Genomic DNA, 14090 nt, shown 5'->3' on the forward strand with positions numbered 1-14090 from the left:
ATATTCCTTCCCAAGGGGTAACTGTGTTTGTCGCCTGCAGCAAAATCAGAGTGACTAATAATAAAAAAATAATAATGATGATTTATATACCCACTTATATTTTTTATTATTATTATTATTATTATTAAGCCACTTTACCCAATTATGCTGTCTTAAAGGAGGAATTCTCAAACTTGGGTCCCTGGATAGCACTGGACTACAACTCCCATCATCCAGAAGTCATTGTGGTTGGGGATGATAGGAGTTGTAGTCCAAATGACACAATGCATGCTGAGATCTGTACGCCAAGTGAATATAAATCGAACAGATCCTAACTACACTCAGACAGTGTTTAAAAACCATTAAGAACCACCCTGAGCCATTTCTGGAAGTGTGTTATATAAATCAATCAATCAAACAAACAATACTGCCTAGGGACTTTTTTGAATGGGGCAGTATATAAATGTACTTAATCAATCAATCAATCAATATAGTACTATAAACAGGCACAGCTAATGTTATATATGAACCATATACCCAGACCTTATTGCAACTATAAATAACTAAATCCAAAAAAATAAACCTTGGAGAAGCCGCTGCCAGTCTGTGAAGACAATACTGAGCTAGATAGACCAATGGTCTGACTCAGTATATGGCAGCTTCCTGTGTTCCTATGTAACTTGCTACAAGATCCACATATACTGCCAAGTCCACATAAACAATATATCCATGTTTGAGCACAGTTGAGAGATGTTTGATTTATATTCACTTGGTGTGCAGATCTCAGTATGCATTGCATCACCTCCACTAAAACTTCCACCATCCATGATGACCTCTGGATGATGGGGGTTGTAGTCCAACAACTTCTGAGGACTCAAGCCTGAGAATGCCTGGATCGTAGCCTACGCTTTCATGTACTTGAAACCACTGCATAAAATGTTACTTTCCGTTGGCAGGGTATTTTTTGTTTTATATCCTTTTGTGGGTCTAAAGGGGAAAGCTGGGGTTGTGAACTGTGGTGTCTAAGGACTACAAAATGCATAATTGCTGAGCACTCTCAGGTTCCTATTTTAGTGCAAAGCTGGTGCATGATTAAAAGAAAGGCATTCAGAAGGAAAAAGTAGAAGTTAGTTGCCCGTCCCATCTCGGGCAGCATCTCCAGGTAGGGCTGGGAGAGACTCCTGCCTGAAACCTCGGAGAGCTGCTGCCAGTCAGTGTAGACAACACTGAGCTAGACAGACCAAGGGTCTGACTCAGTAGGCAGCAGCTGGTTCATCAAGTGCATCCACAGGACAGCGGCCGAGCACCTGCTTTGCATGCAGACCGCCTAAGGTTCACTGCCTAGCAGCCTCTCCAGGTAGGGCTGGGAGAGACTCCTGCTTGAAACCTTGGAGAGATGCTGCCAATCAGTGTAAATAACCCTGCGCTAAATGGACAATGGTCCAATGGACATCTCATATGTTCATATGAGATCGAAGGTCCCCCTGGTCTAAAAAAGTAGTTAATTGGACACCTCTGGGTATCTTACTCATGGGCCCTTGAATAAGACATTTATAACAACAAGGGGGACACTCCCGATGCAAAAGGTGGCAGAAAGGAACCGGGGACTCCATGCACAGAAAGTATGCCCACTACTACTGAGCGATAGCGGTGTGCGAGTCGGCTCAATTCGAGCCGGGCTCAGCGTCGATTCGAGCCGAACCGGCTTTGCCGGTCTTGTGCATCTCCCTACTGAGCTCACATGTCCAACCATTCATAAGTCACAGCACAACACGGAGGGGGGGGGTTTCTGAGAAGGCCCTTTGTCGTGGACTCAACTCTGATCAAGAACGGCTCTGCGAATCAGGCTGAGAGAGACGAAAGAGACAGGCTGAGCGGCGAAAGGAGAATCTACTCACCTGCCATCTTCAAGAGATCTGGGATGAGGAGCTCCTCAGCCTAAAAAACAACAAGACGACTTGGTTAGAGTGCATGCCTCCAACTGACAGGAAAGCAAACTGCTCCAACAGCTCCAAAAATACTTCCAGACTCGTAGCCGCAACTGGGCTCCTGGACATGTCCCGTCAAGCGCAATCCTTGCTCCAAAACCTTCAGATGCAGCTTCTGTTTTAGAACACATCACCTTATTTTATTAATTCGAATATTTTCATCCTGCCCCTCCGGCCTTTAAAAGGGCATTCAATACAAAACAGGAGACTGGACCAGAAAGACGCATAAATCGCATAAAAAACCTTAATGTAATCCCCCTTCCTCCTCTCCTAAACCAGGGGAAAGCAACCTTGACTCTCCAGTGGCTGTTGCTCAACTACAACTCCCATCATCCCCAGAGCTGCCCACCCCAATCCTAAACAAGCACACAGAGAGGCAAGTACCTCATCATCAATTAGGGGGAGAGAAACCAACTCTATTGACTCGTAAATATGGATTCCCTGCAAACACACATCATTGCAGGAGGATTCAGATTCCCGAATAACTCTTCACTGGTGCTGCATTCGGTAAGAGGGTGATCCAAGCTACCAGCGATTCCTCTTGGGCAACGGCGTTCCCAAATTTGAAATATTTGTGGGGCCCACTTGCAGGAAAACTAAGGAAAGCACCCCCAAAGCAACATTGGCGTTGCGTCCAAATTCGAGACACACAAGGGCAAAATGCGCTCCCTCGACTAAGCTGGCATATTTATACCGGCAACTGATCTACCGTTAAAAAAGGAGATGTCTAGATTTGCCACACAGATACACACCCCACCAGATCTCACCGCAGCGTCCCCACTGAAGCCCAGAGCTGTACAAACAGATCTAGGATGAAACAACCCGGTGATGCAATCAGGATTCTCGGCGTCTGGGGATGGCGTTCCCCTGGCAACTACTTCCTGCAGTTGCTTCCATCAGCAGACGGACAGCCAACCGCCGGGAATGAGAGAGAAACCCACAAATCCAACCAGAGACGGCAGGAACGGAAAACAATTCCCACCGGCACAAACCGGAGGAAGGGAGAGCCCCAGAGAGCATCTTTTCTGCCCAGCTGTTCTAAGCGGCACTCTTGGTCACATAGGAAGCTGAATGGGAGACAAGAAGTGTGAGCACTGGAAGAGATTCCCCTTAGGGGATGGAGCCACTCTGGGAAGAGAAGAAGGGTCCAAGTTCCCTCCCTGGCAGCATCTCCAAAACAGGGCTGAGAGAGATTCCTGCCTGCAGCCTCGGAGAAGCCGCTGCCAGTCTGTGCAGACAATACTGAGCTAGATAGACCAATGGTCTGACTCAGTATATGGCAGCTGCCTATGTCCCTATGAGAGGCCGCTGCTTCATGTTTAATGGAGCAGGGAGAGCTTGGATTACATCACATGCTCAGGTCCTTCGAGCAACTCCTTTCTGGACCACGCATGCAGAGCATCACATAGCCAGCACGCGATTCTACAAGCCTAACTGTTTCGAACTGCCTCGATTCTCCGGTTCTGTCCTTGCTTGATCCATGCCTGGTTTTGCCATTTGAGGATGCTTTATGAAACTTTTCTAGTGTGAGTTGCTGAAGTTCTCACACTTAAAGGCTGAGTCAAAGCAGCGGTAGGCAAGCTTGGCTTCCTGGCTGCTGAACTACAACTCCGGGGATGATGGGAGCTGTAGTTCAACAACAGCTGGGGAGCTAAGGTTTCCTACTCCTGAATGAGAGCTTTAAGTGGATGGTGGATGCATCCTGTCTCTGGAGCACAGGTCAGGTAAATTCAGGTGCATAAACATGAAGGTGGTTTCACCTGGAACACAGGAAGCTGCCATATACAGAGTCAGACCCTTGGTCCATCTAGCTCAGGATTGTCTACCCAGACTGGCAGCAGCTTCTCCCAGGTTGCAGGCAGGGGTCTCTCTCAGCCCTATCTTGGAGATGCTGCCAGAGAGACGAATACGACAAATATTTCTAGATCGCTTTTCAACCAGAGTTCCCAAAACGGTTTACATAGATAGATAGATAGATAGATAGATAGATAGATAGATAGATAGATAGATAGACAGACAGACAGATAGGCTCCCTGGGTCCCCAAAAGGGCTCACAGTCTAAAAACGAAACATAAGATAGACCCTGGTAGCAGCCACTGGAGGGACGCTGTGCTGGGGACGGATAGGGCCAGTTGTTCTCCTGTCTGCTAAATGAAGAGGATCGCCACTTTTAAAAGGTGCCTCTTTGCTTGGTTAAGCAGGGAACTTGGAACCTGGAACCTTCTGCTCTTCCCAGAGCAGCCCCATCCCCTAAGGGGGAAGATCTTACAGCACTCACACATGTAGTCTCCCATTCTGACTCAGTATATGGCCCTGTGTTCTAGGTAGCCACCTTTTAACACAACAGCTGAGAGCCTTCAGCGTAGCTTGCGAGAAGAATCCCAAGGAGGCAGATCCCTAAAATAGACCCCTGCGGCTCTCGGCAAAGTTCACGCCCCACCACGCTGGCCCGATCCGAGGGGAGAGGTCCAGTTACATCCCCCTCCAACCACGCCTAAAAAGGCCAGATGACCTTGAGGTTCTGCTTGCCTCTGCGTTCTAAGTATGGCCCAGCCATCAATCTTGCAGAGGTCACATCCAGATTTTGCTGCAAAGTGCTTGTCCACCGTCCAGCTGATCCATGCATCCAGAAAGAGCTCATGGTATAGACCCTGCTTGTGGTATAGACCCTGCAACTCTTCAACACGTTAAGGGAAGACAGGGTAAACATGATCTCTTTTCGGTTGAGAAAGATGTTGCCAAGTCAGCAAAGATTCAGAGGGCTAGCAATGGAGATAGAGTCCATTTGGGGATCAAGAACATACAATAGGGGTTTGCAAAACTGAGGCTCCCCAGCTCCTGCTGGACTACAACTCCCATCATCACCAGCTGCTGCAATGGACTGACCCAAGACATTCAACTCCCCGTGAACCTCCCAGAGGTCCAGTTACGGTTGCCACCGGCTCATCTGGAGGTAACTCCGGGCCGGGCCTCGGTGGTTACTCCAGGGCTTTGGAATACACTCCCTGCCAAAATCAGAGCGTCTCCATCTCTGGCTGGTTTTTAAAAGACCCTTAAGAGGTCTTTTAAAAAGGTCTCTTAAACAACACCTGTTTTCTCAGGATTTTAATTAAAAGTTTAGATGGTTTAATTGCTTTGATCCTGTGAAATCATTTGCAATAGTTTCACTCTGCAAATCGTTTTCCATTGTTTTCATTCTGTGAAAGTGTTTCAGTGGTGTGCTCCTATTTTTAATACTGTCATGTGGATGGTGTACACCACCTAGAGATGTATATTTCAGGTGGTATTTAAATATGATCAAGCGATCAATAAAAAGTATGAGCTTTTGACACATCCAGAAAACACGAGGCATAACACTTCTTGGATTGTACCACTTCAGACAGCATTTTCCCGTGTTCCGCCATGTTAAAATCATCCCCGCATTTGGAAAGCTAGAGCCTAAACTCCCTTGATCCTGACATGCTAGCTTTCCACATGCAGACACTCCTGTTTTTGTCCTGCACATTCTGCACCTGTAGTCCAGAAACGACAGGGTCAGGCAACGCTTTTCCTACACATTTGCATAAACAATTGCCTGTTGCATACGCAACTGACTGTTGACGGGGTGGCCTGTTTAGCAAACACAATTCCTGGGATCCATACATGAAAGTGGGAAGGAAGCTGGTCTTGTGGCAGCAAGCATGGATTGTCCCCTTGGCTAAGCAGGGTCCACCCTGGTTTGCATTTGGATGGGAGACTAAGATATTCCCAAAAGAGGATGAGGCCATCGCTCAGTGAAAGAGCATCTGCCTGCAGAAGGTCTCAGGTTCAATCCTTGGCATCTCCAGGTGGGGCTGAGCCTGAAACCTTGGAGAAGCCACTGCCAGTCAGTCACTGAAAAGGGACCTGAAAAGGGAAGCGTAAGCCAGTGTGGTGCAGTGGTTAGAGTGTTGGACTAGGACTGGGGAGACCCAGGTTTGAATCCCAATTCAGCCATGAAACTCACTGGGTGATTCCGGGCCAGTCACGTATCTCTCAGCCTAACCGACCTCACAGGGTTGTTGTGAAGAGGAACATAACCACGCACACGAATATGTGGACAAATATTTATATAATATATAATATATTATAAATATGAATATACCTGAACAAATATTTACATAGCGCTTTTCAACCAAAGTTCCCCAAGCGGCTTACATAGATATAAATAAATAAAATGGCTCCTTGTCCCCAAAGGGCCCACAATCTAAAAAAGAAATCGAAGACAGGCCACAGCCACTGGAGGGATGCTGTGCTGGGGATGGATAGGGCCAGTTGCTCTCCCCCTGCTCAGTAGAGAGAATCGCCACTCTTTAAAGGTGCCTCCACTCTGGGCTCCTTGGAGGAAGAGTGGAATATATATATATATATATATATATAAAAATAAAAATTAAATTAAAAGAAACATTCGGCGCAAATTCACCTCTAGGGTTAGAAGCCCTTAGCACGCCACCCCACCGAATTTCGCCAGCAGCCAAACACCATTCTGCACATTTCCAGTGTGTGCCTTTAAAATTAGCACCGGCTTCATCCTTTCCCCCGACTGTAGGCAAGCAACCAGCCGCTGAAAACTTCCAACCAGGCTTCAGCGAGAAGCCCCATGCCTCACCAAAATGTCCTGCCGGCCGGACAAATGGCCCGGCCTCTGTTCCCCCCCACGGCGCCCTCCTTCAAACCCCACAGGTGGTGGCGGGAAACCATACGAGGCAAGATGGAAGACACGATCAAGCCAAGGTCACTGGAGCAGCCGGAGACGGGAAAGCGGCCTCTCCACGACCAAGACAGACACACACCGCTGACCGCCAGACCAGAGAGATCAGCTATCAAGAGGCATCAACGGTCCAGCCATGCCGTTGTCGCTGGCCTGTGCGTTGATGCACACATTGCCCAGCAAGGCGATGCCTAATTCTCGGGGAGGGGGGCGGCGAACCACCCAACCTGTTCCCTGCTGCTCTCCACGGAAAACGGTGCCCTCTCTCCCCCAAGGCCATCGGGCGCTCTGGCCTCCCCAAAGAAGCCAGGCCAAAGCAAGGGGCCAAGCAAACCTCTCCGACCTACCTCTTTCTTAGCACCGGAATGGAGAGCAAGGAGGAAGGCGGAGGGGGGGGGCAGAGGAGATGAGCCGGCTTCTCCCCCACCAGACTGCCCTGTGTCTCTTCCCCCGGCTATTTTTTACCACTCTATATACTACTGTCAGACGCAGGGCATGCTGGGAGGAGAGAGGGGGGAATTCTCACTGCCCGACAGGGGTGGCAGTAAAGGACACCCGGCTCCGGGAGACGTGAGCCGCATTGCAATGGCGTGGGGGCCAGAAGGCCAAGAAACCACAGCAGGATGCAAGCAAGCAAAAGAGAGAAGCAGGAGGTAAGGGGGAGAGAAAAAATCCATGTCCGAGAAGCCCACCCGATTCATCCGCAAGGCGAACCAGCTTCAGAAGACAGCACTCTTACTCAAAAGGTGCCCAGCACGAAGTCTATCCATTCATCAAATGTTGCACGTCCAGAACTGATTATCCGCACGGACGAAGGGGGTGCTGAATCAGCATTTCCCCCCCACACACACACACACACACACCGCTATCTTCCACCCACACTAGTGGGTTCAACATAGCCATGCAGGCAGGGCACGGAATTGCCCCTACATGCCACGTTGTTAAACACAAGTTTTAAAAATCCTTTTCAAAAATTGCCGCTGAACTGCTGTTTGGTTGAGGTGCTACTTCAGAATGACTGCCCTGGTTTTGCTTTATTCTGTTCGATGTATTTATTTAGAGAGGGGTGTGTGTGTGTGTATATATATACACATATTTTATATATATACACAGACATAGACACAGACACTTTTTTATACATATTATAGATAAGAAAGTGTGTGTGATGATTTTGTGCAATGCATCATGGCTATTTCAGAGAGAGTGTGCCCGTGTGTGTGTGTCTCACACTCACACTCTCACACAAGGTCAAGAAATGTTGTAGCCTTTATGAAAAGACAGAAAACAAAATTCAACATCGCGATAGAAGGGAAAGGCAGGGAGGACTCACAGAAAATAATTTTTTAACGTGCACTAAAACAATTTCATTTAGGCACCATGGGGGTGATTATTTTCATTATAATTTCTAAAAATATAACCCCATAGTTAGCTGAACAGAAGATGGTTCTGAATGCAAGACAGCCCCTTTAAACAATGCAGGGTTATACCTGTATTTACCCCAAAGAGGACTCTGAAATCAGGATGAAACACACACACACACACCCCATTTCTAACATCAAAGAACTTGAAAGAACCCTAGTCTTGGATTCAGGTAGATACAGACAGAGCTGCACTTAGGTAATTTTGGCACCTGGACCAAAAGGCTTTTGGAGGCCCTCCCACCGCTGGAGGGCCCCCCACCTCCCACCGACTCCAAATTAGGCAAACATCCCCCTACACACATACCCCAAACACAGTATTTTTAACACGTGGGTTCTTGAGCAACAAACAGCAACTGAACTCCAACAAGTATCCTTATGCAAATATGCAGGAGCAGGAACATTTCAACACGCAACTTAACAGATCCCCATCCCACCTATTTCCTTCTCCACTCCATCTCTAAAGCACAGGTCATAATCACTTCCGGCCACCTGGCGCAGTTCAGGCGAGTGGCAACCACACCGCCCAGGACCGACTAAGGAGGGTTTGCGGGGGGGGGGCAGGGGGTGTGGAGATTCCGGACTTCAGCCCCAAAGTCCAGGGGTAAGAGCACCACAGGATACAGACCGAGGCAAAAAAAAGTTCTTTAGCGCACATTCCAAGACTGGTTTTTAGAAATATTTACATGCTGATTCACAACAAAAAGCCGTTTGCATAGGGGAAGAAAATAGGAGGTGGTTTCCTGTTCCCAAAGGGGCTTGCTATCTAGAAAGGGAGACGCCAGCTATCGATAACTGGTTGCTCCCCACCCCTGCCCCACTAGATGTAGGACAGCGACCACTTCCAAAAGTGCCTCTTATCCAGTTTGCAAAGATACACTGGAAAGCACAGGACAGATGAAGGTGAAACCGCACACGACGAAACGGCACATCTAAAACACAGTCGAAAAAACAACTCTAAGAGCATCTAAACTCTTATTGGTATTGCACGATTGCCTCGTTCTTCCAAAAATTTGGGGAAGCTGCTTAATACTGAGTCAGACCATTGATCCATCTGGCTCAGTACTGTCTACACTGACTGGCAGCAGCTTCTCCCGAGTTCCAGGCAAGAGTCTCTCCCAGCCCTACCTGGAGATGCTGCCAGGGATTGACCTGGGGACCTTCGGCATGCAAAGCAGATGTTTTACCAATGAGCTACAACCCCTATTCCTATATTTTTCATCATCACGGGAACATAGGGTGCTGCCTTATACCGAGTCAGACCCTTGGTCCATCTTGCTCAGAATTGTCTACACTGACTGGCAGCAGCTCTCCAAGGTTTCAGACACTACTCTCCCACTCCCAGCCCTACCTGGAGATGCCAGGGAGTGAATTTGGGACTTTCTGCGTGCAAAGCAGATGCTCTGCCATAGGGAGGCGTGTAAAGCAGATGCTTTTTTCCCCGCCCACTTTTTTTTTTTTTTTTTGGAAAGGCGTGCAAAGCAGATGCTCTGCCTAAAGGGAGTATCTCCAGGTAGGACTGAGAAAGATTCCTGAGCCTGAACCCCTGGAGAGCTGCTGCCAGCCCATGTTGACAATGCTGAGCTGGACAGACCAGAGCCTGACTCAGTAGGCAGCATCTATGTTCCAGTAGAACACAGCAATAGAAGGCAGCACCTGGACCCACTAAGCAGGCCAGCTTGCCGACGGAAGGAACAGGGGAATGGAGCTTCCTGTGAGCCGATCAATTGGGGGGGGGGGGGCGAAAAAAACAGCATCATGGTGCGGACACACTCCAATACAATCAAACTGGATGGAAACTGTAATTAGGATCGGACTACACTCGACTAAAAGAGATCATTAATTCATCCTATGTGATCCACAATCAATTACATTTGTGCATTGCACGGCCACGTTTTCCTGGCACAGAAGAGGGGTTTTCCTGGCCGAAGCAGCCTCATTGTTCTTAGAAAACAAAACAGAGAGAATACACAGCCTGAGACACGAGTCTCAAGCTGATGTCGCCTCCGGCACTGCTGACGTATCATTTTTGCCGTCAACGGAGACATCACTGCACAGGGTGCAATCTCCAAGGAAGGCTGGCAGTCAGGCAGCTGGGCTGTGATGGAGCCCCACCTGAAAGCCACTCTTTGGTTCGATGCGTCGTCGCTCAACGCTAGAGAACATCGCCTTCCAAGTTTAATCCCAAGTGAGTGCACAGTTAGAGCCAGGAAAGATTTTTGCCCAGGATCTTGGACACACTGGAAGGCTGATTAGACATTCCCGGACATCGGTGGTGGCCCATGATGGGACCAGAGCTCAGTGGTACAGCATCTGTGTTGCATGCAGAAGGCTGCAGGTTCAATCGGAGAGGAGGGCTGGTCTTGTGGGAGCAAGCATGACTTATCCCCATAGCTAAGCAGGGTCTGCCCTGGTTGCATCTGAATGGGAGACTTGAAGTGTGAGCACAGTAAGATCTTCCCCTCAGGGGATGGAGCCACTCCGGGAAGAGCAAAAGGTTCCAAGTTCCCTCCCTGGCTTCTCCAAGATAGGGCTGAGAGAGACTCCTGCCTGCGACCTTGGAGAAGCCGCTGCCAGTCTGTGAAGACAATACTGAGCTAGATAGACCAATGGTCTGACTCAGTATATGGCAGTTTCCTATGTTCCTATGTTCCCTAATCCCTGGCAGCCTCTCCAGGTAGGGCCAGGAAAGACTCCTTTCTGGAACCTTGGATAACCGCTTCCAGTCTGTGTAGACCGTCCTGAGCTAGATAGACCAAGGGTCTGGCTCAGTATAAGGCAGCTCCCTACACTCCGCAGATAACTTTGCCTCTGAGCCAAGGACCCAATACTGCCCATTCCCATTTTTTTCCAAGTGGAGGCAGCAGAAAGCATTTTGCCACCCCACAATAATCTGCCACTTGAGGCTACTGCCTCCTTTTGCCTCATAGAAGGGCCGCCCTGACCAGACTTGGTGCAAATGGTTTGTTCAAGGATAACACAGCTCTGTGTGATGGTACGAGTTGGACCTCTGAAGGTGGAGAGAGGAGGAGGCCAGACTCCTAGAGAAGAGGACACCATTCCAAGAGCCTCCAGTCTCCGGGGAACTCTTGACGAGATCTTCTCGGTACTTTCCAGGATTCCCCTTCCTTGACCCTTTGCTCAATGCCGAGTGCCAGCCCACGGCTGATCCATGCCAATGTTGCTCCAGACCTCCGACCCTTGACTGCCGGCAATCCCGTGTTTTCCCACAGGGAACTCTCACCCCACCCGCCTCAGTTCCTGTTTTCAATCCAGAAGAGAGGAAGTAGGGCTCGCATCCAAGCCAAGCTCTTGGCGGCGGGGGGGGGGGGGGGGACGGACGACTTTGCCAAGGCTGGGCCTGGGATGTGTCACTGCGGCGGCCTTACCTGCCCCGTCTTGTTTTCGTCTTCCTTTGGAGACTCCTGGCTAGGGCTGAACAGAGAATCCAAAGGAGCTAGGAACGGAGACTCTGAATCAAAAGCACAGAACAAGTCACCAGTCAAAAGAGGGAAAGATTCTCCCAGAATCCCAAGGGGAGTGCTCAGTGTTCCCTGGAATAAGGATTCCTGAGGTTGACTACAACTCCCATCATCCTCCCCAGCCCAAGGCTATTGCAGCTAAGGATGATGGGAGTTGGAGTCAACAACCTCCGGGAGTCCTTGTTCAAGGAACACTTTTAATGATGCGAGTGAATCTCACACATCCTTGCAAGCTTAGGAGTTCTGAAGTCAGTGTGTGCTATCGCATTTGATGCTGTAATTTTAGGGAAATGACATCCCGCTCTTCTTCAAAGCGGGCACAATGTCAAAACACCAGCACACAACAAGACAATTAATCAAGGATGGAAAGCAGAACAAAAAGTAGATTTGATACACACAGTGGGGAAAAACAGTTTAAACAGCAGCAGAATTTAAAAGCCTGGAGCATTTCCAGTCAGATGGGGCTTTTCAGCTCACTTCTCCTCCAGAACGGAGGGTGGGTGTTCACATATCGGCCAGATTTACCCCAAAGTCCCTGCAAGTTATCGGGGAGTAGTTCACACATAGTTCGGGGTTTTTGTTGCACATTAGAGCAAAGCCCGATTTATATTTGGGGTAAAAACAAAAAAAACCAACTACTTTTTGCATCGGGCTTTTTGGGCAAATTTGAACTCACAGTAAACCTGCAGGAAAGCTTGCTGTCTGGAAATGCTCCTGGCGAAGAAAAGAAGGTCTTCCACAACCATCTAGGCAAAAAGGAAGCCGGGTGGATTTGCCCTGCAGAACAAGCATCCAATCTGTGATGTCGCCATCCAGATGTGCCCGACTGCCATTCTGCGCCGCATGACGCGGGCAGTTCGGAACTGCCTGTGCCTAACACACCACCGGCGGTCTTGCGGAATAGGGCTGTTCTGCGATAGAGGACAGCAGGATTGCAGTTCCGCCCCCCGATCTCCATTAACAAACCAACCAACTTCGTTAGCTGCCCCGTAACCAACGGTTCTCTGGGCGGCTCTCACAACCCCACCATAAAAGCATCCAATTAAATCACAGAACACAAGACAAATTGCGACGTAAAACACAACACGCAGAAATCCTGCGCTCAACGGTGGGGACGAGAAGGGGCCCGGAGGCTGGCAAGTGACAGCCCCACATCCCTACAAGTGCCACCCCACAAAACTCTCCCTCCACCATGGCCTATCGTCTTTCCATTGAGGCTGTTCATCTGCCCCTGCTTGCCCCACTGGGGCACGCAGCCTCTTCCCCCCCACCCTTCTCTCCACCCCCTGACCCAACCAGGGATTGTCTCGACCCCCACTACTTGCCTGGTGGTATAGCCCCAGAGTGGTATAGCCCCAGGGTGGTATAGCCCTAGCATCCTCACCTCGGCAGCACGACCAGAAACCATTGAGCACCTGCCTACCAATTAGAAGAGTCCCCTTGCCCTTCCGCAAGAATACCCCAATGTCCTGGACCACCGCAGGTCTCTCACCTGGAAACTCCATCGCCTGGGGCAGCAGCCAGTGCTGGACGCAGGTGCTGATCCCGGCAAACACGTCCTCTTCCTCTCTGTCCCCATCAAACTGGGAAGGGGGGGAAAGAGAAAAGCACTGTCCTCTTCCTTGCTCTCAGATGGATGGGCCAGACGAGGTGGGCCTGCCATGGGATCGCTCCCTTTGAGGGCCACCCGGCGGGATCGGGCTGGATGTCGACGGGGCCCAAACTCAGCCCAAACCTGTTGGACTGCAGCTCCCCTAATCTACAGCCAGAGTGGCCGACACTCCTGGGAGTTCCTGTCCAGCAGTTGGCGGGCCCAGAAAGGCAATCCTGATATCGAGGGACAGAGGCTCCGGGCAAACCATCGCTCACCCTGGACCTCTGGGACCGGGACTCCCAGTACAATTCGTTTCCTGTATTCGGGGGAAGGAGAGCAGGTCTTGTGGGGGCAAGACTGAATTGTCCCCTTGCTAAGCAGGGTCTGCCCTGGTTTGCATTTGGATGGGAGATTCCATGTGAATGCTAGGAGGTCTTCCCCTTAGGGGATGGGGCTGTACCTCAGTGGAAGAGCACCTGCGGGCTTGCATGCAGAAAGATCCAGGATCCCTCCCTGGCAGCATCTCCAAGTAGAGCCGGGAGAGATTCCTGCCTGAAACCTTGGGGAGACTGCTGCCAGTCAGTGTAGGCAATACTGAGCTAGATAGATCAAGAGACTGACTCAGTAGATGGCAATTTCCTAAGTTTTCCCTTCTTTGGTGCTAAACTAGGAAAGAAACAAGCAGCAGTACGCTGGAGATCTGAATTTGATTGTTGATGAGACTATGCAGAAGGTCCCAGGTTCAATCCCTGGCAGCATCTCCAAGTAGGGCCGGGAAAGACTCCTGCCCGAAACGTTGTGGAGCCGCTGCCAGTCAGTGTAGACAAAACTGAGCTAGATGGACCAAGGGTCTGACTTGGCAGAAAGTAATCCAGCTTCCCATGTTCCTTCTTCTCTAAG

General features: G+C 49.7%; 1 protein-coding gene across 4 annotated transcripts in view; it reads right to left on the minus strand.

Annotated features, from left to right (window-relative positions):
* The window catches only part of AK1 (adenylate kinase 1), a 39812-nt gene that overhangs the window by 11515 nt on the left and 14207 nt on the right, over positions 1-14090 (minus strand). For 2 of the 4 annotated variants that reach the window (XM_053282212.1, XM_053282211.1), the window contains exons 7-9: positions 13089-13179; positions 11504-11586; positions 1878-1917 (exon numbers count right to left, since the gene is read on the minus strand). In XM_053282212.1, coding sequence (XP_053138187.1) covers positions 1878-1917; positions 11504-11586; positions 13089-13179 — 214 coding nt within the window. Of the gene's footprint in view, positions 1-1877; positions 1918-2719; positions 2817-7043; positions 7194-11503; positions 11587-13088; positions 13180-14090 lie in introns of those variants that run through there. The other 2 variants (XM_053282214.1, XM_053282215.1) reach the window with 2 other exon arrangements.

The sequence above is a fragment of the Hemicordylus capensis genome, chromosome 17 (assembly GCF_027244095.1).
Source record: "Hemicordylus capensis ecotype Gifberg chromosome 17, rHemCap1.1.pri, whole genome shotgun sequence".
Lineage (NCBI taxonomy): Eukaryota > Metazoa > Chordata > Lepidosauria > Squamata > Cordylidae > Hemicordylus > Hemicordylus capensis.